This window comes from Gadus macrocephalus, chromosome 2, assembly GCF_031168955.1.
Source record: "Gadus macrocephalus chromosome 2, ASM3116895v1".
Classification (NCBI taxonomy): domain Eukaryota; kingdom Metazoa; phylum Chordata; class Actinopteri; order Gadiformes; family Gadidae; genus Gadus; species Gadus macrocephalus.
Window position 1 is genome coordinate 734,467 of NC_082383.1, and position 23,861 is coordinate 758,327.

The window sequence follows — 23,861 nt, forward strand, 5'->3', positions numbered from 1 at the left end:
AATTATGCTGTACGCTATTTGTTTATGAACTATAAAACATACATTGTAATATTCGGTGAAATATCTATCTATTGATAATCGCAACGTGCGAGGAGGGAAACAATTGGCCGCATGCGAATTCCCTCTCTACTCGGCGATTGGAAGGCTGTCCTGTCAATCTCCTTTCTGACAAATCGTGGGGTTTGTTTTTGAGTTGGCGAGGGCGTGCTGAACCGCGTGCAGAGGTGCGGGAACTGTCAGTGAGGCGCGAGCTACCACGGAGCGTTTAGAGAACTTATGTTAAGACGAGTGTCTCTCATACCGAGTGTTACTCAAACCGACGCCTGTCAGTCATACAGACGACTGCCAGTCACACAGACGACTGTCAGTCACACAGACGAGCAGAAAGGTAAGGTTTTCTACCTTTGTACTTTGTCTTACAGTTCCTCCTTGCTGTGAGATGTATTCATAGATGTATATTCATACACTTTATGATGAGTAACGGTGACATGTGGAGGAGCTGACTCAAGAGGCAGGGCTGGGTTAATGCAGAATATATGGTTGTGTTTCTAGTTATGGTTGTGTTTCTAGTTATGGTTGTGCTTCTAGTTATGGTTGTGTTCATAGTTATGGTTGTGCTTCTAGTTATGTACCTCGGGCTGGATAACTGTACATTATACCCAGAAACATGCCCTTATTTCATTATTAACATGCATATGAAACTCCTCCAATGGTTGGTAGCTTTGCAGTTGGACTTGTAATTCATTTTAAGTGGTCAAACCATCAAATAATTGTGGTGTCTCCAAAAATCCACATAGATATAGAGATCAGACATTAGTAGTATTTAGATGAATTTATGTGACCTTAGTTTTTCAAAAGTCTGTTAAGGACTCAATTCAGCCAAGGCTCGATACCAGTTGGCTCCACGTTAAGTTAGATCTCAAACTAGTCTATCATGAGTATCAGTTCAGCATTACATCCTTAAGTCTGATTAAAGTACTGCACCGTGTAGTGACAGTGCGCTGGGTTCCCTTGCTGAGACAGGATACACTATTAACCTATGTCCAGTATAATGTTTAGTTTGGTCTGAACCCTGGAGGTAGTGCGGTTTGATGGTGAGACCACACTCCGTGTGAAGTGCTGAATGACGTGCAATAAAACAAACGGTTCACATGCGGACCAGATAGTCTTTATAATTACAATAAACCACCAGGTCCAGGTTTTATTCCCCCCAAATCAAATCGAGTGTATTTTCCAAGTGAAAACCTGGTATCGGAGAGTGTTTGATACCCGGAGTGTAAGTTAGTAGTAGTTGTGCAGAGCCTGGCTCCTCGGTGAGGGATGTCCTGACGAGGCGCTGCCCCGCCAGTCGCTCGGGGAACAGGAGAACCACCACACCGTCGCGGTCCCGATTATGCTCGATTTGATCCCGTTTTGCCCATCAAACCCGTCGGATCCATGGTGAAGAGAAAGAAGAGCTCGTCCGCCACCGAGGAGCCTGAGACCGGGTAACCTGCTCCAGAAGAAGCCCTTTATCTAAAGCTCGGAGCTCAGGCTCGTCGTCGTCTCTCAAGGCGCTAAACCCAAAGGCGCTGCATTTGAATTTAGTTGAATTTCTGTACAAATGTCATAGATTCCAACATGAGGACAACCAGCCGAACACAGCGGGCGGGTTGTACTCTGTATTTAACTCTTAATAACCAGGTAGTAAGGACTAATGTGTACGGGGTGTTGTGTTGGGATGGAGAGGGATTTGAAACAAACAGCGGCGGCCATGTTGAGTGGAGACAACGTCGTCTTTAGAAGTTAATTTAGCGCACTCTTCTCCTTTTAATGTGACATTACTTCTTTTATTGTGTTTTATTAGAATGACATTGGGCTCCAGGGAGGGGATCGGTGTCGATGGACGGAGGAATTCGTCCCGAAAGCCAGAAGGTTGTGAGGAGGAGGAGGACGGGGAGACGGGGAGCGAGGATCGCGATACAAAGGGAGACGGAGCGGAGAGCCTTCATCCATCAACCGCAGGCAGCCCGGGGCTCCCCGGCCCGGTGCCCCCCGGCCCGGTGCTGACCGAGCCCGGACCCGGCTCGGCACCACCGCCCCTAACCTCCACTGAACCCACTCCCCCGAGTCACGACCAGCATCATTTTCTCCGATCCAGCGTTCGTCCTCCGAGCAAGCGAATCCGGAAGGACTCGGTCGGCCCGGCCGGCGACGGGCCCGGTGGGTCTAGGTCCAGAGGTAAGACCGGTGATCACTTGTTAATCTTGGATTTAGGGTTCATTCCCCGGTTATTACGTAGAGAATTACGTGTATCGCAGACTGCGATTTGCTGCAATTGTCGGTGGTCGAGTACTCCCTGCGTCGGCGGGTTGTTGAGAGAACTATTGTCTGCTTGAATTGGTTCCCAGTTAAAGACCATTTTCTATATCAATATGTATAGGACAGGGAGGGAAACTTTCGAACTGAATTTAACCTTTGTACGATTTGTGCATCTGCCAGCTCGCTTTTTGCACAAATATAAAATCCTCTTAGAAAGTGCCAATGCATTGTCATATACAATAACTTGCATGCATTTGGGAGACTAACTACTGCAGGGAATGTCAAAGATTTGATACGAATTGTCAACATTTTGCTTATTATTTTGTAATGCAAGAAACGCATTCTTGTGGTTGTATACTTTGTAGAAATGTAGTCTTTGTAGGGTTTAAGAACACCACCATAGTCCAGATGATGTCTTCCCCATCCTCTCTGAATGCAATGCGCCCGTCTATCCATCAGACCATAGACATAGCTGGTTCATTTTATACTGACACATTTTGGGATGGAAAACCATCTCAAGGATCAGTCATCTACTACTAAGTAACTTGTGTTTGGTGAGTAGCCCTGACAGCTATGTGACCCTAAACCACTGTGCTGTGTGTAGTCATTAAGTAAAACAACTTCTGGCAATGAAGTTAAGTATTAGTGGTAGTGTGTTTTACTGTCTTGGCAGTCAAAGCGCTCTTACTGGCTCTCATTGACCATTGTAACTAGCTTTATTACCGAACACAAGTGTCGCAGATTAGGGACACAGTATAATTCATGCCGATAGTGTCCCTGAAGACCAGTCTAGTCACCACACAGGACCAGTGGCTTCGTGCTGTTCTGTAAATAATATCATAATATTAGGACTCAAATATAGGTCAAACGTGTAACCCCGCTCTCTCATATATAAATATAACCAAATATAAATATTGCCATGCACTTTCTTTTGCATCTTCCTTACTTGTAAAGGAAAACGTTTACCGGCAGACCTTAGAACAAGATTTTTCTCTCACAACGTTGCTTTTGAAGTTTGTTGGAACTAATCCATCTAACTAGCTTCATGCTGCTCTGCTGTGATGCTACTGAACTAATCCATCTAACTAGCTCCATGCTGCTCTGCTGTGATGCTACTGAACTAATCCATCTAACTAGCTCCATGCTGCTCTCCTCTGATACTACTGAACTAATCCATCTAACTAGCTCCATGCTGCTCTGCTGTGATGCTACTTAACTAGTCTACGTCTAACTAGCTTCATGATAACTAGCTTCCCTGGACTGTGCACGCCAGTTTCTTCATCCTAATTCAGTTTGGTCTCTGGTGGTGCTGTTGGGGGATTCTGCGGTTCCCCACGGCAGTTTGGGTCAAGTTATTCCAGAAGTGAGGGAGGAAGGCTGACCTGATTCTGGTGGTAGGAAGGTGGACTTAGGGGGTCAACAGAGGGGTCAACGGCTGCACGTCAAGGTGTTGTTTCATGCGTTTTGCATCGCTAGTGTTGTAAAGGTTCATGTTGTGAACGGCTTATCGCTGGCTCGTCTGCTGCCGTCTGCTGGGGTTGTGGGCTGTGGTTTGGCTCTTCGAGGGCCTCCTTGTTTCAAGTTGTTTTGGATCGGTGCACGCTTTTGGACCAGGCTGAAGAAGCCCCATGATTGCTTCCATCTCCCTTCTCGAACCTCTGGCAGAGTTGATGGGCGCAGGCGAGATCTGTCCGTGTGCACCCTGATGGTTCTGGCTGTGTCTTTACTGCTGTGTCTCTCGGTCAGGTTGTCGTTCAGACATGGCCTTCCTAGACGAGAGGAAACAGGTCTCAAATGTGTCATTTTCAAACTGCGTTTCATATCATTTTTCGCATTGTGTGTGTGTGTGTGTGTGTGTGTGTGTGTGTGTGTGTGTGTGTGTGTGTGTGTGTGTGTGTGTGTGTGTGTGTGTGTGTGTGTGTGTGTGTGTGTGTGTGTGTGTGTGTGTGTGTGTGTGTGTGTGTGGTCCCCTCCCTCCAAGGTGCAGAGGGTGGCTCCTCCTCCCAGGGCGCCTCGGGGCCGTCCGGCTCGGCTGCGGGGGCCGCGGCCGGGGGGGTGTCGAAGGCGTCCCGGGGCCCGGCCGACAAAGAGGAGCAGGCGGGGAACCAGAAGAGGGCCCGGCGCCAGTGGGAGTCCTGGAGCGCAGAGGACAAGAACAGCTTCTTCGAGGGGCTGTACGAGGTAGGCTGCTTCTTTAGGGGCTGTACGGTAGGCTGCTTCTTTAGGGGCTGTACGGTAGGCTGCTTCTTTAGGGGCTGTACGGTAGGCTGCTTCTTTAGGGTCTGTACGGTAGGCTGCTTCTTTAGAGGCTGTACGGTAGGCTGCTTCTTTAGGGGCTGTACGGTAGGCTGCTTCTTTAGGGGCTGTACGGTAGGCTGCTTCTTTAGGGGCTGTACGGTAGGCTGCTTCTTTAGGGGCTGTACGGTAGGCTGCTTCTTTAGGGGCTGTACGGTAGGCTGCTTCTTTAGGGGCTGTACGAGGTAGGCTGCTTCTTTAGGGGCTGTACGGTAGGCTGCTTCTTTAGGGGCTGTACGGTAGGCTGCTTCTTTAGGGGCTGTACGGTAGGCTGCTTCTTTAGGGCTTGTACGGTAGGCTGCTTCTTTAGGGGCTGTACGGTAGGCTGCTTCTTTAGGGGCTGTACGGTAGGCTGCTTCTTTAGGGGCTGTACGGTAGGCTGCTTCTTTAGAGGCTGTACGGTAGGCTGCTTCTTTAGAGGCTGTACGGTAGGCTGCTTCTCTAGAGCCTGTACGAGGTAGGCTGCTTCTTTAGAGGCTGTACGGTAGGCTGCTTCCTTACAGGCTGTATGGTAGGCTGCTTCTTTAGGGGCTGTACGGTAGGCTGCTTCTTTAGGGGCTGTACGGTAGGCTGCTTCTTTAGGGGCTGTACGGTAGGCTGCTTCTTTAGGGGCTGTACGGTAGGCTGCTTCTTTAGGGGCAGTAAGGTAAGCTGCTTCTTTAGGGGCAGTAAGGTAAGCTGCTTCTTTAGGGGCTCTACCGTAGGCTGCTTCCTTACAGGCTGTATGGTAGGCGGCTTCTTTAGGGGCTGTACGGTAGGCCGCTTCTTTAGGGGCTGTACGGTAGGCTGCTTCTTTAGAGGCTGTACGGTAGGCTGCTTCTTTAGGGGCTCTACGGTAGGCTGCTTCCTTACAGGCTGTATGGTAGGCTGCTTCTTTAGGGGCTGTACGGTAGGCTGCTTCTTTAGGGGCTGTACGGTAGGCTGCTTCTTTAGAGGCTGTACGGTAGGCTGCTTCTTTAGGGGCTGTACGGTAGGCTGCTTCCTTACAGGCTGTACGGTAGGCTGCTTCTTTAGGGGCTGTACGGTAGGCTGCTTCTTTAGGGGCTGTACGGTAGGCTGCTTCTTTAGGGGCTGTACGGTAGGCTGCTTCTTTAGGGGCTGTACGCGGTAGGCTGCTTCTTTAGGGGCTGTACGCGGTAGGCTGCTTCTTTAGGGGCTGTACGGTAGGCTGCTTCTTTAGGGGCTGTACGGTAGGCTGCTTCTTTAGGGGCTGTACGGTAGGCTGCTTCTTTAGGGGCTGTACGGTAGGCTGCTTCTTTAGAGGCTGTACGGTAGGCTGCTTCCTTACAGGCTGAACGGTAGGCTGCTTCTTTAGGGGCTGTACGCGGTAGGCTGCTTGTTCGAGGGGATTATTATTGAAGAAGACTAAAACACTGGAGATGAGTCTTTCTTGCCTTACAGTAAATTGTCCCACATGCTATTCTCTCAACATATCTGTGTTAATATTTCACAACATATTGGATCTTTTCTGTGTATTTTTGACTCCTGCTGCCCAGTCTTAAGGGAATTCTATTGTCTTGGTTTCAAGACGATGGCCAAACCAAAGTCTTTGAGGCAGCCTGTGTGACGCCTCCTCCCTCCTCCCTCCTCCCTCCTCCCTCCTCCCTCCTCCCTCCTCCCTCCTCCCTCCTCCCTCCTCCCTCCTCCCCCAGCATGGGAAGGACTTTGAGGCCATCCAGAACAACATCGCCATGAAGTACAAGAAGAGGGGCAAGCCGGCCAACATGGTGAAGAACAAGGAGCAGGTTCGCCACTTCTACTACCGCACCTGGCACAAGATCTCCAAACACATCGACTTCGCCAACGGTGAGTGGTCGACCCCCAGAGGCTCCAGGGCCCCCACTCCCCCAGAGACCCCAGTCTCCCCCCTGAATGTCGGGGTTCAGACATCAGCGTTCACCTAGACTCTGCTTCGCCCCCCCCCCCCCCCTTATATCTATAACTCTTTGGGATCCACTCCACTGGGATCATTGTGATTGGACATTAGTGAGACAGAAAGCATGTGACAGAAAGAACTCCGTCCAGTCTAGTCCCCCCAGCAGGGGGTGCTGCAGTGTTCTGGGGGGGGGGGGGGGGGGGGGGGGTCATGGGAACGTGTGCCTTGTGCAGAGCGTTATGACCGAGTTAAAGAGCGATGTACAGACCGGGACCTGGACTGTTGACCGTCTCACCGTGGGTCCTCTGCACCAGGGCAGTGCGTGGTGATGAGCTGTAGCGTGCGGTGATGAGCTGTAGCGTGCGTGGTGATGAGCTGTAGCGTGGTGATGAGCTGTAGCGTGCGGTGATGAGCTGTAGCGTGCGGTGATGAGCTGTAGCGTGGTGATGAGCTGCAGCGTGCGTGGTGATGAGCTGCAGCGTGGTGATGAGCTGTAGCGCGGTGATGAGCTGTAGCGTGCGTGGTGATGAGCTGCAGCGTGGTGATGAGCTGCAGCGTGGTGATGAGCTGCAGCGTGGTGATGAGCTGCAGCGTGCGGTGATGAGCTGTAGCGTGGTGATGAGCTGCAGCGTGCGGTGATGAGCTGCAGCGTGCGGTGATGAGCTGCAGCGTGGTGATGAGCTGCAGCGTGGTGATGAGCTGCAGCGTGCGGTGATGAGCTGTAGCGTGCGGTGATGAGCTGCAGCGTGCGTGGTGATGAGCTGTAGCGCGGTGATGAGCTGCAGCGTGCGTGGTGATGAGCTGCAGCGTGGTGATGAGCTGCAGCGTGCGTGGTGATGAGCTGTAGCGTGGTGATGAGCTGTAGCGTGGTGATGAGCTGCAGCGTGGTGATGAGCTGCAGCGTGGTGATGAGCTGCAGCGTGGTGATGAGCTGCAGCGTGCGTGGTGATGAGCTGCAGCGTGCGGTGATGAGCTGCAGCGTGCGTGGTGATGAGCTGTAGCGTGCGGTGATGAGCTGTAGCGTGCGGTGATGAGCTGCAGCGTGGTGATGAGCTGCAGCGTGCGTGGTGATGAGCTGTAGCGTGGTGATGAGCTGTAGCGTGGTGATGAGCTGCAGCGTGCGTGGTGATGAGCTGCAGCGTGCGGTGATGAGCTGCAGCGTGGTGATGAGCTGTAGCGTGGTGATGAGCTGCAGCGTGCGTGGTGATGAGCTGTAGCGTGCGGTGATGAGCTGCAGCGTGCGTGGTGATGAGCTGCAGCGTGGTGATGAGCTGCAGCGTGCGTGGTGATGAGCTGTAGCGTGGTGATGAGCTGTAGCGTGCGGTGATGAGCTGTAGCGTGCGGTGATGAGCTGTAGCGTGCGGTGATGAGCTGTAGCGTGCGGTGATGAGCTGCAGCGTGGTGATGAGCTGTAGCGTGCGGTGATGAGCTGTAGCGTGGTGATGAGCTGCAGCGTGGTGATGAGCTGTAGCGTGCGTGGTGATGAGCTGTAGCGTGCGGTGATGAGCTGCAGCGTGCGTGGTGATGAGCTGCAGCGTGCGTGGTGATGAGCTGCAGCGTGGTGATGAGCTGTAGCGTGGTGATGAGCTGCAGCGTGCGGTGATGAGCTGTAGCGTGCGGTGATGAGCTGTAGCGTGGTGATGAGCTGCAGCGTGCGGTGATGAGCTGCAGCGTGCGGTGATGAGCTGCAGCGTGGTGATGAGCTGTAGCGTGGTGATGAGCTGCAGCGTGCGGTGATGAGCTGCAGCGTGGTGATGAGCTGTAGCGTGGTGATGAGCTGTAGCGTGGTGATGAGCTGTAGCGTGGTGATGAGCTGCAGCGTGCGTGGTGATGAGCTGCAGCGTGCGTGGTGATGAGCTGCAGCGTGGTGATGAGCTGCAGCGTGCGTGGTGATGAGCTGTAGCGTGCGTGGTGATGAGCTGCAGCGTGGTGATGAGCTGTAGCGTGCGGTGATGAGCTGCAGCGTGGTGATGAGCTGTAGCGTGCGGTGATGAGCTGCAGCGTGGTGATGAGCTGCAGCGTGGTGATGAGCTGCAGCGTGCGGTGATGAGCTGCAGCGTGCGTGGTGATGAGCTGCAGCGTGGTGATGAGCTGCAGCGTGCGTGGTGATGAGCTGCAGCGTGCGTGGTGATGAGCTGTAGCGTGGTGATGAGCTGCAGCGTGGTGATGAGCTGTAGCGTGGTGATGAGCTGTAGCGTGGTGATGAGCTGCAGCGTGCGTGGTGATGAGCTGTAGCGTGGTGATGAGCTGCAGCGTGGTGATGAGCTGCAGCGTGGTGATGAGCTGCAGCGTGCGGTGATGAGCTGCAGCGTGCGTGGTGATGAGCTGTAGCGTGCGTGGTGATGAGCTGCAGCGTGGTGATGAGCTGTAGCGTGGTGATGAGCTGTAGCGTGGTGATGAGCTGTAGCGTGGTGATGAGCTGTAGCGTGCGGTGATGAGCTGTAGCGTGCGGTGATGAGCTGCAGCGTGCGTGGTGATGAGCTGCAGCGTGGTGATGAGCTGCAGCGTGGTGATGAGCTGTAGCGTGGTGATGAGCTGCAGCGTGGTGATGAGCTGCAGCGTGCGTGGTGATGAGCTGCAGCGTGCGTGGTGATGAGCTGTAGCGTGTGTCCTCTGTGCAGTGTACACCCGGGTGCTGAAGAAGTCGTCCCAGGAGCTGTACGGACTCATCTGCTACGCCGAGCTGCGCAAGAAAGTAGGAGGACGTGAGTGGAACCGCCTCTAGTGGAGACAGAAGAGCGTCACGCTGCTGGGCACTGGGATCGGTCCTGAAGCACGCCTTGTTATTCACACTGCTCTCCTTCTCTTCTCTCTCCCCCACAGTCATGGACGATAAGAATGTCACGAAGCTCAACGAGCTCATCCAGCATGGGTAAGTGTGTGTGTGTGTGTGTGTGTGTGTGTGTGTGTGTGTGTGTGTGTGTGTGTGTGTGTGTGTGTGTGTGTGTGTGTGTGTGTGTGTGTGTGTGTGTGTGTGTGTGTGTGTGTGTGTGTCCCCCAGTAACGGCCCCTGTGTCTCTGAGTAGGGCCACCACGGTGCGCTCCAAGGGAAGGAACCTGCGGATCAAAGCCCCCATGTGCCGGGCCCTGAAGAAGCTGTGTGACCCAGACGGTGAGCATGAGGACGCGTTGAAACTCCTCCCCCCCACCCTAACCCTTCCTCAGCCCCCCCCCCCCCCGCCCTTGGTGACGGTTCCTGGGTTCCACTGGTAGACGATGAGAGAGATGTGCGAGGACATCCCAGCATGGTGTTCTCCCGTGTCAGTGCAGCAGGGTGCAGGCTGTGTGTGTAAAGGACTGCTGAGCAGGTGCAGGGACCAGAGACTGGGTGGTCGTAGTGACGGGACTGTGGTGTAAAGGGAGGGAGTGAAACCTTTTCACAGCATTGAGCACCGAATGGTGGGGACGGACAATGCCACCATAAAAGCCCCCCCTATTTGATCACTTCCTGGGACGAGCGGTGGTCTGTCCGTGCTCCAGGGAGAAACCATCCATCCGTCTGAAAAGGGCGATGCATGTCAGCCTGGGTTCGTCATGGGGATGGAGGTCAGCAGAGATCCCAGGGCGTCACAGCCTTTCTCTGGTGTCCTGGTCTCTGTCCTGGGGTCTGGCCGTCTGGGTTTACCGTCGGAGCTCCGGTTGTAATGTTATGGATGTTCAGAGGAACCAGGAACAACAGCAGAGGGGATGCCCTCCGCTGTAGCGCCCCCTGTAGGACACTACCTCGGCTCGCTTCCCCTAAATAACTTCTGCGTCGGCCTGACAATAATAGTATTTACTGACGCAAAGAATCTCGCTAGTTGGTGAATGTTTCCAGATCTTTCTATCTCCTATTGAGTGTATTGAGTGTTGCTTGCTCTTTAAAGATCTCCTATTATACTACTTTTCTGGTCTTAATTTCTTATTAATGACTCCTATAGAGCAACCTGACACGAATCACAGCACAAAAAACAAAGTTGATTTTCGGGAAACTCGTCCTCTCATCTGGGCGCTTTCAGCATTCTCCGTCAACACTCGGCTTCGTCCTTCTCCGCCCCCTCGCCCCCCTCCTGCCAACCCCACTCTGTTGTGATTGGTTACCTTCCGGAAGAGCATGTTGCAGCATTACCATGCATGGAAAATCTGTTGAAAAAAAGTGAATGGCGACCGACGTCCCTATTGTTTAACGCTCTGTACAGCCACCCCAGAATACGTCTAAATGCATGTACACTTTAGTATGGTTAAACATGACTCTACATCATTATAACAACGTTTATAGGTCACAAAAGTCGAAAAAGCATAAAAGGTGCTCTGTAATGTGTGGCAGAGTGTATGGAGTGTATTGAGCCTCATGCTGTCCCCCCCCCCCCAGGGATGAGTGAGGAGGAGGACCAGAGGCCCGCCCGCCTCCCCCTGAAGGTGGCCGTCGAGCTGCAGCCGCGCACCAACCACTCCTGGGCCCGCGTGCAGAGCCTGGCCCACAACCCGCGCCTCAGGTCAGCGCCGGGGGGGGGCTCTAGCATACAGACCCGTTACTCATTACCAACCCACACGAGGAGCGCAGAAGAAGGCACATTGAACTGTTTGACCGCTCACATGTGATGCTGCTCCACAACCACAGAGTCTCGAGTTTAGAAAGCAGAAACCTCGCCGATCTCTGACGATGGAGACGGTGAAGTTAGTGTAACAAGACCCCCCGTGTATCAGGCCTTAGACTGGGTGTGTTCCGGGTGGGGGGCCCCTCAGTGTAGGTCCCTGGGCCGTAGTACCGGCCGGGGGTCTTGTCTCTCCTGCGGTGTCCCTAACCTGTCAGAGGCTTTCTGCAGTTAATGCACATTGTCTTGATATGTTTATTTTTTTATGTACTTTTAAACGGACTCTTTGCTGTTGGTGTTCGATGTATATACAATATACATTCTACCTGCAAAAATTGTGCATGGTTCCATATGTTATATTATATATATTATATTATAGCCCATTGAGCTGCCTGCGTGTCTGGACTGCGCTCTAAACCTGCCCTCTCCCTCCCCCAGGATGATGGTGGAGCTCCACCGCACGGTGGCCAGCCTCATCGAGTACCTGAAGCACAAGTGGGCCTTCCACGACGAGCGCATCGTATCCTCACGCCCGTACCGCTCCACGGCCAGGGGGGGAGCTGGGGGGGCTGAGGTTACAAAAGGAGAGACGAGGGTGATTAAAGGAGCCGGCACCAGTCTAAAGGTTTACTATTCCTGGTCCTATCCGAAGGTTTAGATAGAATCTGTTTTTGAGAAGGTTAACCTTTCCAATGATCTCTTAAAGTCCTGGCCAGGGCCGGGCATCACGTACCCCCTCGCCCCCCCTCTGTGTTTCCACTCCTTGACCCCGCCCCTAGCTGAAGAGTCTGCGGGAGCGGGAGGCTCTGGAGGGCCCCGCGGGCCCCGGGCCCCCCCCCCCGGGCCGGCCCCGGGCGGAGGAGCTGTTCCTGTACCCGGCGGAGTGCAGCACGGTGACGGCGCTGCCGGGCGTGGCCCGCGTGGTGCACTCCAAGGCCTCGTGCACCGTGCACTGGCAGGAGAGCGGCCGGGCGCGGCCCGGGGGGGGGGCACGCCCCGGGCCCAAGGACCTGCAGACCGCCCAGATCCTGGGCATCCACGGCCCCGCCCCGCTGCCCCGCGGGGGGCCCCGGGCCGGGCGGGGGGCCGACCCCCGGCGGGTCGAGCCCCCGCCCGCCTACGACCCGCCGGCCGAGCCGGGGGGGGAGGAGAGGAAGGCCCCGCCCCCCGGGGCTCCTCCCCCCTCCCAGACGAGCTCGGGGCCCAAGGTGGAGGCGGGGAACGGGGAGGGGCCCGACGCCGGGGCCGCCCCCCCCGAGGAGGCGGGCGGCGGGCCCCCGGGGGCCCCCTCGCCCGGTCCGGAGAGGCGCCCCTGCGGCGGCGTGGAGGACACGCCCGCCGCCGCCGCCACCGCCGCCCCCTCCCCGGACCCCAAGCCCCCGGGGGCCCGCGGCGAGGAGGGCGGGGCCCCGCGGCCCCCCAGCGCGCTGGAGGAGAAGGAGCGGCTGGCGGAGGCCATCCGGGAGGGGGGCTGGAGCGTGGGGGGCGCGGACGGCGTGACGCTGGCGGAGCTCTACTTGATGCTGGGGCGGCCCAGCAAGCTGCAGCTGGAGTACGAGTGGCAGCCGGCCCCGCCCCCCCCTGACCCCGCCCCCGCCGGCCCCCCCGCCCCTCAGCCACGCCCCCCCAGCGCCAACCGGGTGCTGCGCTGCCTGCTGAGGCTGGTTTCCACCGAGGTCAACCCCAAGCCGCTGGTACGTACTGGGGGGTACTGGTACTGTTGTACTGGGTGGTACTGGGGGGTACTGGTACTGTTGTACTGGGTGGTACTGGGGGGTACTGGTACTGTTGTACTGGGTGGTACTGGGGGGTACTGGTACTGTTGTACTGGGGGGTACTGGGGGATACTGGGTTGGCTCTGACCCCTGTCCTGTGTTGTCTGCCCCCCCCCCCCAGGCTCCAGAGCAGGGCTCCAGCGCCCCGTCGCCCCTCAAGCTGCCCCAGGAGGAGCAGAGCGGGGCCCTCACCCCCCCGGGGAAGGGCCCCGCCCCCGCCGTCCGCAGCCCGGGCTGTGGCCGCCAGCCCCCCTCCCTGCGGGGGCCCAAGGCCCTCCTGCCCAACGCCGCCGCCGGTAGGTCACGCCCCCCCCCCCCTGATTATGATTTGTCCCGTAACCGAGCAGCCCTACCTGAGGCGCACGCTGCCCCCGTCCATGAGATGCTCCACGCGTCATTATCCCCGTGCTGCTCTCTCCCTCCACAGGGGGGCGCCACCTGCCCCGCTCCCTGCTGGGCGCGGCGCCGGGCGGGGACCTGGAGGGCGGCGTGTTCGCCATCCCCACCACGCTGCCGCCCAACAGCTCCCGACACTCGCGCATGTTCTCCCCCAACAAGGAGGCGCAGCTGGCCTTCAGACAGCAGCTGGACTCCATCAGCGTAAGGACCCCCCCCCCCCCAGAAGCACCCTGTTCCCCCACCCCTCAAGTCCTCAGATGGATTCAGTTTGTTTTACATGCATAGCAATAATTAGAATTAATAATTAAAATATCAAATGTCTGTGAGCAGATAAAAGCTTTCAGTGATCCGAACCCTATTGATAACGTTGTGGACTGATGAACGCTCCGGTGTGACTGGGTGGCTGACCTGTAGTGGTACTGTCCCGTAGTGGTACTGTCCCGTAGTGGTACTGTAGTGGTACTGTCCCGTAGTGGTACTGTCCTGTAGTGGTACTGTCCCGTAGTGGTACTGTAGTGGTACTGTCCTGTAGTGGTACCGTCCTGTAGTGGTACTGTCCTGTAGTGGTACTGTCCCGTAGTGGTACTGTCCTGTAGTGGTACTGTCCCGTAGTGGTACTGTAGAGGTACCGTCCTGTAGAGGTACTGTCCTGTAGTGGTACTGTCCCGTAGTGGTACCGTAGAGGTACTGTACTGTAGTGGTACTGTCCTGTAGTGGTACTGTCCCGTAGTGGTACTGTCCCGTAGTGGTACTGTAGTGGTACTGTAGTGGTACTGTCCCGTAGTGGTACTGTAGTGGTACTGTCCCGTAGTGGTACTGTCCCGTAGTGGTACTGTCCCGTAGTGGTACTGTCCCGTAGTGGTACTGTAGTGGTACTGTAGTGGTACTGTCCCGTAGTGGTACTGTAGTGGTACTGTAGTGGTACTGTCCTGTAGTGGTACTGTCCCGTAGTGGTACCGTCCCGTAGTGGTACTGTCCCGTAGTGGTACTGTCCCGTAGTGGTACTGTCCCGTAGTGGTACTGTAGTGGTACTGTCCCGTAGTGGTACTGTAGTGGTACTGTCCCGTAGTGGTACTGTCCTGTAGTGGTACTGTAGTGGTACTGTCCCGTAGTGGTACTGTAGTGGTACTGTCCCGTAGTGGTACTGTAGTGGTACTGTCCCGTAGTGGTACTGTCCCGTAGTGGTACTGTAGTGGTACTGTCCCGTAGTGGTACTGTCCTGTAGTGGTACTGTCCCGTAGTGGTACCGTAGAGGTACCGTCCTGTAGAGGTACTGTCCTGTAGTGGTACTGTAGTGGTACTGTCCCGTAGTGGTACTGTCCTGTAGTGGTACTGTCCCGTAGTGGTACTGTCCTGTAGTGGTACTGTCCCGTAGTGGTACTGTAGAGGTACCGTCCTGTAGAGGTACTGTCCTGTAGTGGTACTGTCCCGTAGTGGTACTGTAGTGGTACTGTACTGTAGTGGTACTGTCCTGTAGTGGTACTGTCCCGTAGTGGTACTGTCCCGTAGTGGTACTGTAGTGGTACTGTAGTGGTACTGTCCCGTAGTGGTACTGTAGTGGTACTGTCCCGTAGTGGTACTGTCCCGTAGTGGTACTGTCCCGTAGTGGTACTGTCCCGTAGTGGTACTGTAGTGGTACTGTAGTGGTACTGTCCCGTAGTGGTACTGTAGTGGTACTGTAGTGGTACTGTCCTGTAGTGGTACTGTCCCGTAGTGGTACCGTCCCGTAGTGGTACTGTCCCGTAGTGGTACTGTCCCGTAGTGGTACTGTCCCGTAGTGGTACTGTAGTGGTACTGTCCCGTAGTGGTACTGTAGTGGTACTGTCCCGTAGTGGTACTGTAGTGGTACTGTCCCGTAGTGGTACTGTAGTGGTACTGTCCCGTAGTGGTACTGTCCCGTAGTGGTACTGTCCCGTAGTGGTACTGTCCTGTAGTGGTACTGTCCTGTAGTGGTACTGTCCCGTAGTGGTACTGTCCTGTAGTGGTACTGTAGTGGTACTGTCCCGTAGTGGTACTGTCCTGTAGTGGTACCGTCCCGTAGTGGTACTGTCCCGTAGTGGTACTGTAGTGGTACTGTCCCGTAGTGGTACCGTCCCGTAGTGGTACTGTCCTGTAGTGGTACTGTCCTGTAGTGGTACTGTCCCGTAGTGGTACTGTCCTGTAGTGGTACTGTCCTGTAGTGGTACTGTCCTGTAGTGGTACTGTCCTGTAGTGGTACTGTCCTGTAGTGGTACTGTAGTGGTACTGTCCTGTAGTGGTACTGTCCCGTAGTGGTACTGTAGTGGTACTGTCCTGTAGTGGTACTGTCCCGTAGTGGTACTGTAGTGGTACTGTAGTGGTACTGTCCCGTAGTGGTACTGTAGTGGTACTGTAGTGGTACCGTCCTGTAGAGGTACTGTCCCGTAGTGGTACCGTCCCGTAGTGGTACCGTCCCGTAGTGGTACTGTAGTGGTACTGTCCCGTAGTGGTACTGTCCCGTAGTGGTACTGTCCCGTAGTGGTACCGTCCTGTAGTGGTACTGTAGTGGTACTGTCCTGTAGTGGTACTGTCCCGTAGTGGTACTGTAGTGGTACTGTAGTGGTACTGTCCCGTAGTGGTACTGTCCTGTAGTGGTACTGTCCTGTAGTGGTACTGTAGAGGTACTGTCCTGTAGTGGTACTGTCCTGTAGTGGTACTGTCCCGTAGTGGTACTGTAGTGGTACTGTCCCGTAGTGGTACTGTCCTGTAGTGGTACTGTCCCGTAGTGGTACTGTCCCGTAGTGGTACTGTCCCGTAGTGGTACTGTCCCGTAGTGGTACTGTCCCGTAGTGGTACTGTAGTGGTACTGTAGTGGTACTGTAGTGGTACCGTCCCGTAGTGGTACTGTCCTGTAGTGGTACTGTCCTGTAGTGGTACTGTAGAGGTACTGTCCCGTAGTGGTACTGTCCCGTAGTGGTACTGTCCCGTAGTGGTACTGTCCTGTAGTGGTACCGTCCTGTAGTGGTACTGTCCTGTAGTGGTACTGTCCCGTAGTGGTACTGTCCTGTAGTGGTACTGTCCCGTAGTGGTACTGTAGAGGTACCGTCCTGTAGAGGTACTGTCCTGTAGTGGTACTGTCCCGTAGTGGTACTGTAGTGGTACTGTCCTGTAGTGGTACTGTCCCGTAGTGGTACTGTCCTGTAGTGGTACTGTCCTGTAATGGTACTGTCCCGTAGTGGTACTGTCCTGTAGTGGTACTGTCCTGTAGTGGTACTGTCCTGTAGTGGTACTGTCCCGTAGTGGTACTGTAGTGGTACTGTCCCGTAGTGGTACCGTCCCGTAGTGGTACTGTAGTGGTACTGTAGTGGTACCGTAGTGGTACTGTCCTGTAGTGGTACTGTCCTGTGGTACTGTCCTGTAGTGGTACTGTAGTGGTACTGTCCTGTAGTGGTACTGTCCTGTAGTGGTACTGTAGTGGTACTGTCCTGTAGTGGTACCGTCCCGTAGTGGTACTGTAGTGGTACTGTCCTGTAGTCGGCTGAAGGCTGACGGTGTCTCCCCGCTCCAGATGCAGTCCGATCTGTTCCTGGCCAAGCAGAAGAAGCCCCGCAGCAGACAGCTCCGCAAGCCCCTGGTGGTTCAGGTGAGACACGCCCTCCGCTCTGAGCAGGCTCAGGACGGGTCAGCTGGGACACGCCCTCCGCTCTGAGCAGGCTCAGGACGGGTCAGCTGGGACACGCCCTCCGCTCTGAGCAGGCTCAGGACAGGTCAGCTGGGACACGCCCTCCGCTCTGAGCAGGCTCAGGACGGGTCAGCTGGGACACGCCCTCCGCTCTGAGCAGGCTCAGGACGGGTCAGCTGGGACACGCCCTCCGCTGTAAAGAAGAGTGTTCACTCATAATGTCAGCCTCAAAGATTAAAATGTGATCCCGCTGGCACCAGGAGAGCAGTGCCCGTTACAGCTCCATGTTCCCCCCCTACCTGTGGTCTCCTCTCTCCATCCCCGCATGGGTCCAAAGCAGAGAAGAATTCCCCCTAAAAGGGATGAATAAAGGATAACTTGACTTAACTTAACTTTGTACAACGTCTCTCTGTGTCCTCAGAGGACCCTGCTGCCGCGGACCACCGGGGACACACCCCCCCACGTCTGCTCCTTCTCCATCCTGTCCAACTCCCCCGCCGCAGGTACAGGGGGCGGGGCTTCCTGCTGGGCTCAGACCGGTAGCACCTGAAGCTCCGGCTGGCCGTCTGTTTTCTTCTCTATCCTTTGTTTGTTTGTTGGTTGGTTTGTTTGTTGGTTTGTTTTACCGTTTCTTTCTTCTTTTCATCCTTCTTTCCTTCTTGCTTCCTTCCTTCCTTGGCTCAACCTCACTTCCTGTTTCTTCCTACAGGAACCGGCTCCTTCCGGCCAATCCAGACGCGCCTGGCCCCCACGTCCCGCCCCCTCCCCTCCAAAGCGTCTCCCGCCAACCCCAGCCTCTCGCGTACGAGCAGCATGAACCCTCATGTGTTCATACATGGAACCACACCTCATGTGTTCACACACTCATGGAACCACACCTCATGTGTTCACACACTCATGGAACCACACCTCATGTGTTCATACATCATACTGGAACCACACCTCATGTGTTCATACTGGAACCACACCTCATGTGTTCATGCATCATACTGGAACCACACCTCATGTGTTCATACATCATACTGGAACCACACCTCATGTGTTCATACTGGAACCACACCTCATGTGTTCACACACTCATGGAACCACACCTCATGTGTTCACACACTCATGGAACCACACCTCATGTGTTCATGCATCATACTGGAACCACACCTCATGTGTTCATACATGGAACCACACCTCATGTGTTCATACATGGAACCACACCTCATGTGTTCATGCATCATACTGGAACCACACCTCATGTGTTCATACATGGAACCACACCTCATGTGTTCATACATTACATTCATCCCAATGATTTGCTACATTATTATCATTATTATTATCATTATTATTATCATTATTGTTAATATTCTGCGCTTCATTTCTCAGGTGCGATCGACCTGGCAGCCAAGTCTGCAGGCATCATCCCGGCCAGCCCCTCCAGGGAGGGGTCCTCGGACCTGGGGGGCCACGCCCTGCTGGACCCCGCGGCCGGGGGCGACGGGGACGGGGACCTCCGCCCGGACCTCCGCCCGGACCCCGGCCTGCTGCAGCACAACGGCCCCGAGGTAGGGTTGCCCCGGGCCCCAGGCCGCCGGGCCCACAGCGACCCAGTGTACGGTCGTACCTGTAGTGAGGCTGGGGGGGACCCAGTGTACTAGGTCGTACCTGTAGTGAGGCTGGGGGGGACCCAGTGTACTAGGTCGTACCTGTAGTGAGGCTGGGGGGGACCCAGTGTACTAGGTCGTACCTGTAGTGAGGCTGGGGGGGACCCAGTGTACTAGGTCGTACCTGTAGTGAGGCTGGGGGGGACCCAGTGTACTAGGTCGTACCTGTAGTGAGGCTGGGGGGGACCCAGTGTACTAGGTCGTACCTGTAGTGAGGCTGGGGGGGACCCAGTGTACTAGGTCGTACCTGTAGTGAGGCTGGGGGGCGACCCAGTGTACTAGGTCGTACCTGTAGTGAGGCTGGGGGGCGACCCAGTGTACTAGGTCGTACCTGTAGGTGAAGCTGGGGGGGACCCAGTGTACGGTCGTACCTGTAGTGAGGCTGGGGGGGACCCAGTGTACTAGGTCGTACCTGTAGTGAGGCTGGGGGGGACCCAGTGTACTAGGTCGTACCTGTAGTGAGGCTGGGGGGGACCCAGTGTACTAGGTCGTACCTGTAGTGAGGCTGGGGGGGACCCAGTGTACGGTCGTACCTGTAGTGAGGCTGGGGGGCGACCCAGTGTACTAGGTCGTACCTGTAGTGAGGCTGGGGGGGACCCAGTGTACTAGGTCGTACCTGTAGTGAGGCTGGGGGGGACCCAGTGTACTAGGTCGTACCTGTAGGTGAAGCTGGGGGGGACCCAGTGTACTAGGTCGTACCTGTAGGTGAAGCTGGGCGATTCATCGATTTTTAATCATAATTCGTCGTAAAATGTCAACATGGCAGCAGGCGCCGAAAAAAGTGAGTGTTTAGAGTTTGCCCTAAAGTCTGTAGAAACCAAATTGAGCTTTTCTTGATTATTGTTATGGTGCGTTCACACCAAACGCGAAGGGGCGACACGATCCAATACATAGTGAACCTAGAGACGCGACTCGGGCGAATTATTCACTAGAGAAAACCGGCGACAAGTTTTGATTTGTCGAGCCCCACTTTCGCCCGGCACAGGCGAGCGCGTTCACGAGGATTTGTAGCGCGACAAATTTGCTCGAGTTGAAATATGTCAACTTTGCCGCGACATTCGTGTGATGACAGCCAATCAGCGTTCAACAGCGTGGCCACTGAGTGACAGGTGCAACGTAACAGCCAATCAGCGTTCAACAGCGTGGCCACTGAGTGACAGGTGCAACGTAACAGCCAATCAGCGCTCAACAGCGTGGCCACTGAGTGACAGGTGCAACGTAACAGCCAATCAACGCTCAACAGCTTGGCCACTGAGTGACAGGTGCAACGTAACAGCCAATCAGCGCTCAACCGTTCCCTGCAGTGCAGTCCGGGGTGAACCGCAGCAAATTCGCCGGACAAAACTTGCACAGCGACAGTTTATGATTTGTCACGCTACAACGCTTGGGCGACAACGTGAACGGGCGACAAATGTGTCTTTTGGTGTAAACGCACCTTTAATCTTCAAATAAAATCAAAACTTAAAAAATATATATATATTAGTCATTTATAGAAAATAAATAGATGAATGTGGTTTGGTTTGAGGTGGTGGTAGATTCTACCTCAGAGCGCCCGGCCCCAGGTTCTACTGGGGGCCGTAGGGTGGAGCCGCCCCCTCTAACCCCCCTGTCCCTGCAGAGCGGGCCCCCTCCGCCCAGGGGCCGGGACCCCGTCCTGCCCCCGCCCAGCGTGGCCTCCCTCCTGGACATCTCCCTCCCCGGCCCCCCCGAGGAGAGCATGCCGCCGGGGGACGGCCACGCCCACATCAGCGACTCCATCATCGAGCTGGCCATCAACTCCTCCCACTTCGGTAGGACACACACACACACACACACACACACACACACACACACACACACACACACACACACACACACACACACACACACACACACACACACACACACACACACACACACACACACACACACACACACTGCTGTAGCCCTGAGTCCAACGGTGATGGGGATGAACAACATGTAGCGTCCAGACCGGCTGCAGTCTAGAACCCTGCCTGGGTTCTGTGGGGACCCCCTGGGTTCTGTTGGGGACCCCCTGGGTTCTGTGGGGACCCCCAGGGTTCTGTTGGGGACCCCCTGGGTTCTGTGGGGACCCCCTGGGTTCTGTTGGGGACCCCCTGGGTTCTGTGGGGACCCCCTGGGTTCTGTGGTGCAGGTGTTGAGTGCGTGCTCCGTGCCCCCCCCCCCCCCCCAGGTGAGGACTCCGCCCTGTCCTCCACCAAGCTGGGCTCCAGTAACGGCTCCAAGCTGCTGGCGGCGTCGCCCCCCGGGAGCCCCTCCCACGGCTGGATCCCCTCGCCCAGCCACGACCCCCAGTGGTACCCCAGCGACTCCTCCGACTCCACGCTGGGCTGCCTGCTCTGTGAGTCTGTGTGTGTGTGTGTGTGTGTGTGTGTGTCCCTCTCGATGGAATCGGTTATGACAGAACGTGAGGTGTATCATGATTTCAGTTTTATTAGTTTTTCTTCGTTCAATAAAATCGAACAAAGTGAGCTCACTATGAAATGAGCAGGACTGCATCATACTGGGTAGACTGGTGCCTCCCAGAGCCCCCTCCTGGTACCAGACCCCCCCCCCTCCCAGACCCTCCCCCCCTCCCAGCTCCTCCCCCCCTCCCAGCTCCTCCCCCCTCTCAGACCCTCCCCCCCTCCCTGCTCCTCCCCCCTCCAGCTCCTCCCCCCCTCCCAGACCCTCCCCCCCTCCCAGCTCCTCCCCCCCTCCCAGACCCTCCCCCCCTCCAAGCTCCTCCCCCCCTCCCAGCTCCTCCACCCTCCCAGACCCTCCCCCCCTCCCTGCTCCTCCCCCCTCCAGCTCCTCCCCCCTCCTGGTACCAGCCCCCCCCAGCTCCTCCCCCCTCCTGGTACCAGCCCCCCCCCCCCCAGACGCTCCCCCCTCCTGGTACCAGCCCCCAGCTCCCCCCCCCCCCAGCTCCTCCCCCCTCCCAGCTCCTCCCCCCTCCTGGTACCAGCCCCCCCCCCCAGCTCCTCCCCCCTCCTGGTACCAGCCCCCCCCCCCAGCTCCTCCCCCCTCCTGGTACCAGCCCCCCCCCAGCTCCTCCCCCAGTACCAGCTCCCCTCTCTGCCCCCCAGCCAGCCTGGTGTCTCCTGATAAGGGCCGCCGGCCGTGCCCCTCCGGGCCCTCCAGCGGGACGGCCCTGCTGGGGCCCAGCCTCCTGGACTGCAACTCCCACGACTCCTTCCAGTCCCGGGGCCTCCCGGACGTGGCCGAGGTGAGGGTGTGATGCTGGTGTGATGCTGGTGTGATGCTGGTGTGATGCTGGTGTGATGCTGGTGTGATGCTGGTGTGATGCCGGTGTGATGCCGGTGTGATGCCGGTGTGATGTTGGTGTGATGTCGGTGTGATGCTGGTGTGATGCTGGTGTGATGCTGGTGTGATGCCGGTGTGATGCCGGTGTGATGTCGGTGTGATGTCGGTGTGATGTCGGTGTGATGCTGGTGTGATGCTGGTGTGATGCTGGTGTGATGTCGGTGTGATGCTGGTGTGATGCTGGTGTGATGCTGGTGTGATGCTGGTGTGATGCTGGTGTGATGCCGGTGTGATGCCGGTGTGATGTTGGTGTGATGCTGGTGTGATGCTGGTGTGATGCTGGTGTGATGCTGGTGTGATGCTAGTGTGATGCTGGTGTGATGCTGGTGTGATGCTGGTGTGATGCTGGTGTGATGCTGGTGTGATGCTGGTGTGATGCTAGTGTGATGCTAGTGTGATGCTAGTGTGATGCTGGTGTGATGCTGGTGTGATGCTGGTGTGATGCTGGTGTGATGCTAGTGTGATGCTGGTGTGATGCTGGTGTGATGCTGGTGTGATGCTAGTGTGATGTCTGCTGTGTGACAGATGGACAGCCAGCTGGCCTGCATGATGAGCGAGAGCAGTGTGGACTACATCGCCCGCTTCAACGACCTCGCCCAGGAGCTGGCCGTGACGGAGCCCTCGCTCCCTCCTCCACCCTGAGAACCACCCTCCACCCTCCACCTCCTCCACCCTGAGAACCAAGCAGCCCCCCCTCTCCTCCTCCCCTCTCCCAGTCGGCAGTCAGAGCCCCCCCTCACCGCCTCTGCCCCGGCGTGGTTCTGAGGCGACCAGCGAGGAGGGGACGCCGTTTGGTTTCCCTGAAGTCTCCTTCGGAGGTGAAGACGCCCTTTAAGAGAACGCCGACGCCAGACCTGTTGAGCTCTTCATCAGACCTCTTCTGTACCATCGTCACTCTGAAGGTCACATCACCACCCGGTTCCCTGGTAACAAGCCAACATACCATCAGCTATTCTTCAGTTTTAAAGGTCCTACAGACCATAATAGCCACCTGCTGAACCACAGGAGGTGAGGGACAGCAGAGAGATGTTTGGGGAAGGTCTCCAGCTCCAGTGAAGTGCCTCCCCCCTATTGGCTGATCAGGCCAGCGGGGACCAGCGACGGCCTTCGGCCCTCCAGCGCTCTGAATGTTGACCATCGGTGCCACGCCCACAACACACCCCCACGTCGGGAGGAGAAACGGAACGTCTCCAGGAGAGATTTGGTCTTTGTTCAGTTCCCCAGCTGAACCGATGTTTGGAGAGGACTGGATGTCTGCGCTGAGGAAACATCCTCCTCCACCCTGTGGGTTTGTGTCATCGTATCACAGCTCAGAACTCGGACCGGACTGGGGAAGAATATGACGGACGGACAGGAAGTAGAGCCTCATCAAGGCTAGCACTCCGCTCCAGAGCCGGTGAACGGTTCGATTGCGATCTGATGCAGTCTCAGTTCTGGGATAGAGCTAAAGAAATGTTTGTATTTTGATATCTGGAGTGTAGTGGGACTGGACCTTCCCTCGTATGTCTAACATACTTGCAGTCAGATGGATTTCACCTAACCAGCATGAGCCAGTGCAAGTTAACTTTAGTTCATCATCTTTGCCAATATGTTCACTTTCAAAACGTTGTTTTTGTCAAAGGGAGTTTTTCAAAGCACTGTTCAGCCCTTTTTTGAATTTGTAACTTCTAGACGGTGAAATGTGAAGTGTCTCGCAGCTTGGAGGTTCGGTTTCGGGCCCTTTTCTGTTCTGAGTGTAAAGAAGTTTAAAGGGAAATCGGAGTTCAGAGTTTTAGATTCCTGGTTCTATCAAAGGACTGGTCTGTCCATGCGTTCGGTTGCTCCGATGTTGAATTGTAAATAACGATTCCAGTATTCACTGCGCTTTTGTAACATAATGTAAATTATTTGAATTATTTATTAACAATTTCAGAAAGGTTATGTTTTAAATTAAGATGACCTCCAAAAAGCAAAGTTTGTTCAGTTTGTAAAAAGTTTTTATTCTGTATAAAATGGTTCTAAACAACATGTCTACCGTTG

At 55.7% G+C, this 23,861-nt stretch overlaps 1 protein-coding gene across 3 annotated transcripts; it reads left to right on the top strand.

Moving 5' to 3' along the window:
• Positions 1-36: 36 nt before the first annotated feature.
• Positions 37-23,847, top strand: cramp1 (cramped chromatin regulator homolog 1). 3 transcript variants are annotated; one of them, XM_060068341.1, is made up of 20 exons: positions 37-388; positions 1,847-2,220; positions 4,283-4,482; positions 6,249-6,402; positions 9,094-9,177; positions 9,296-9,344; positions 9,499-9,584; positions 10,824-10,947; positions 11,485-11,566; positions 11,826-12,740; positions 12,943-13,117; positions 13,249-13,421; positions 16,747-16,821; positions 17,282-17,363; positions 17,570-17,662; positions 18,238-18,416; positions 20,134-20,305; positions 20,710-20,877; positions 21,605-21,744; positions 22,368-23,847. In XM_060068341.1, the coding sequence occupies exons 2-20, from the start codon at positions 1,848-1,850 to the stop codon at positions 22,482-22,484; spliced, it is 3,441 nt and encodes a 1,146-aa protein (XP_059924324.1). In that variant the 5' UTR covers positions 37-388; position 1,847; the 3' UTR covers positions 22,485-23,847. The 3 variants fall into 3 exon arrangements, with proteins under 3 accessions (XP_059924324.1, XP_059924314.1, XP_059924305.1); XM_060068331.1 differs by lacking the exon at positions 37-388 and adding an exon at positions 1,282-1,487 and having other exon boundaries at positions 4,289-4,482; XM_060068322.1 differs by lacking the exon at positions 37-388 and adding an exon at positions 1,283-1,487.
• Positions 23,848-23,861: the final 14 nt, after the last annotated feature.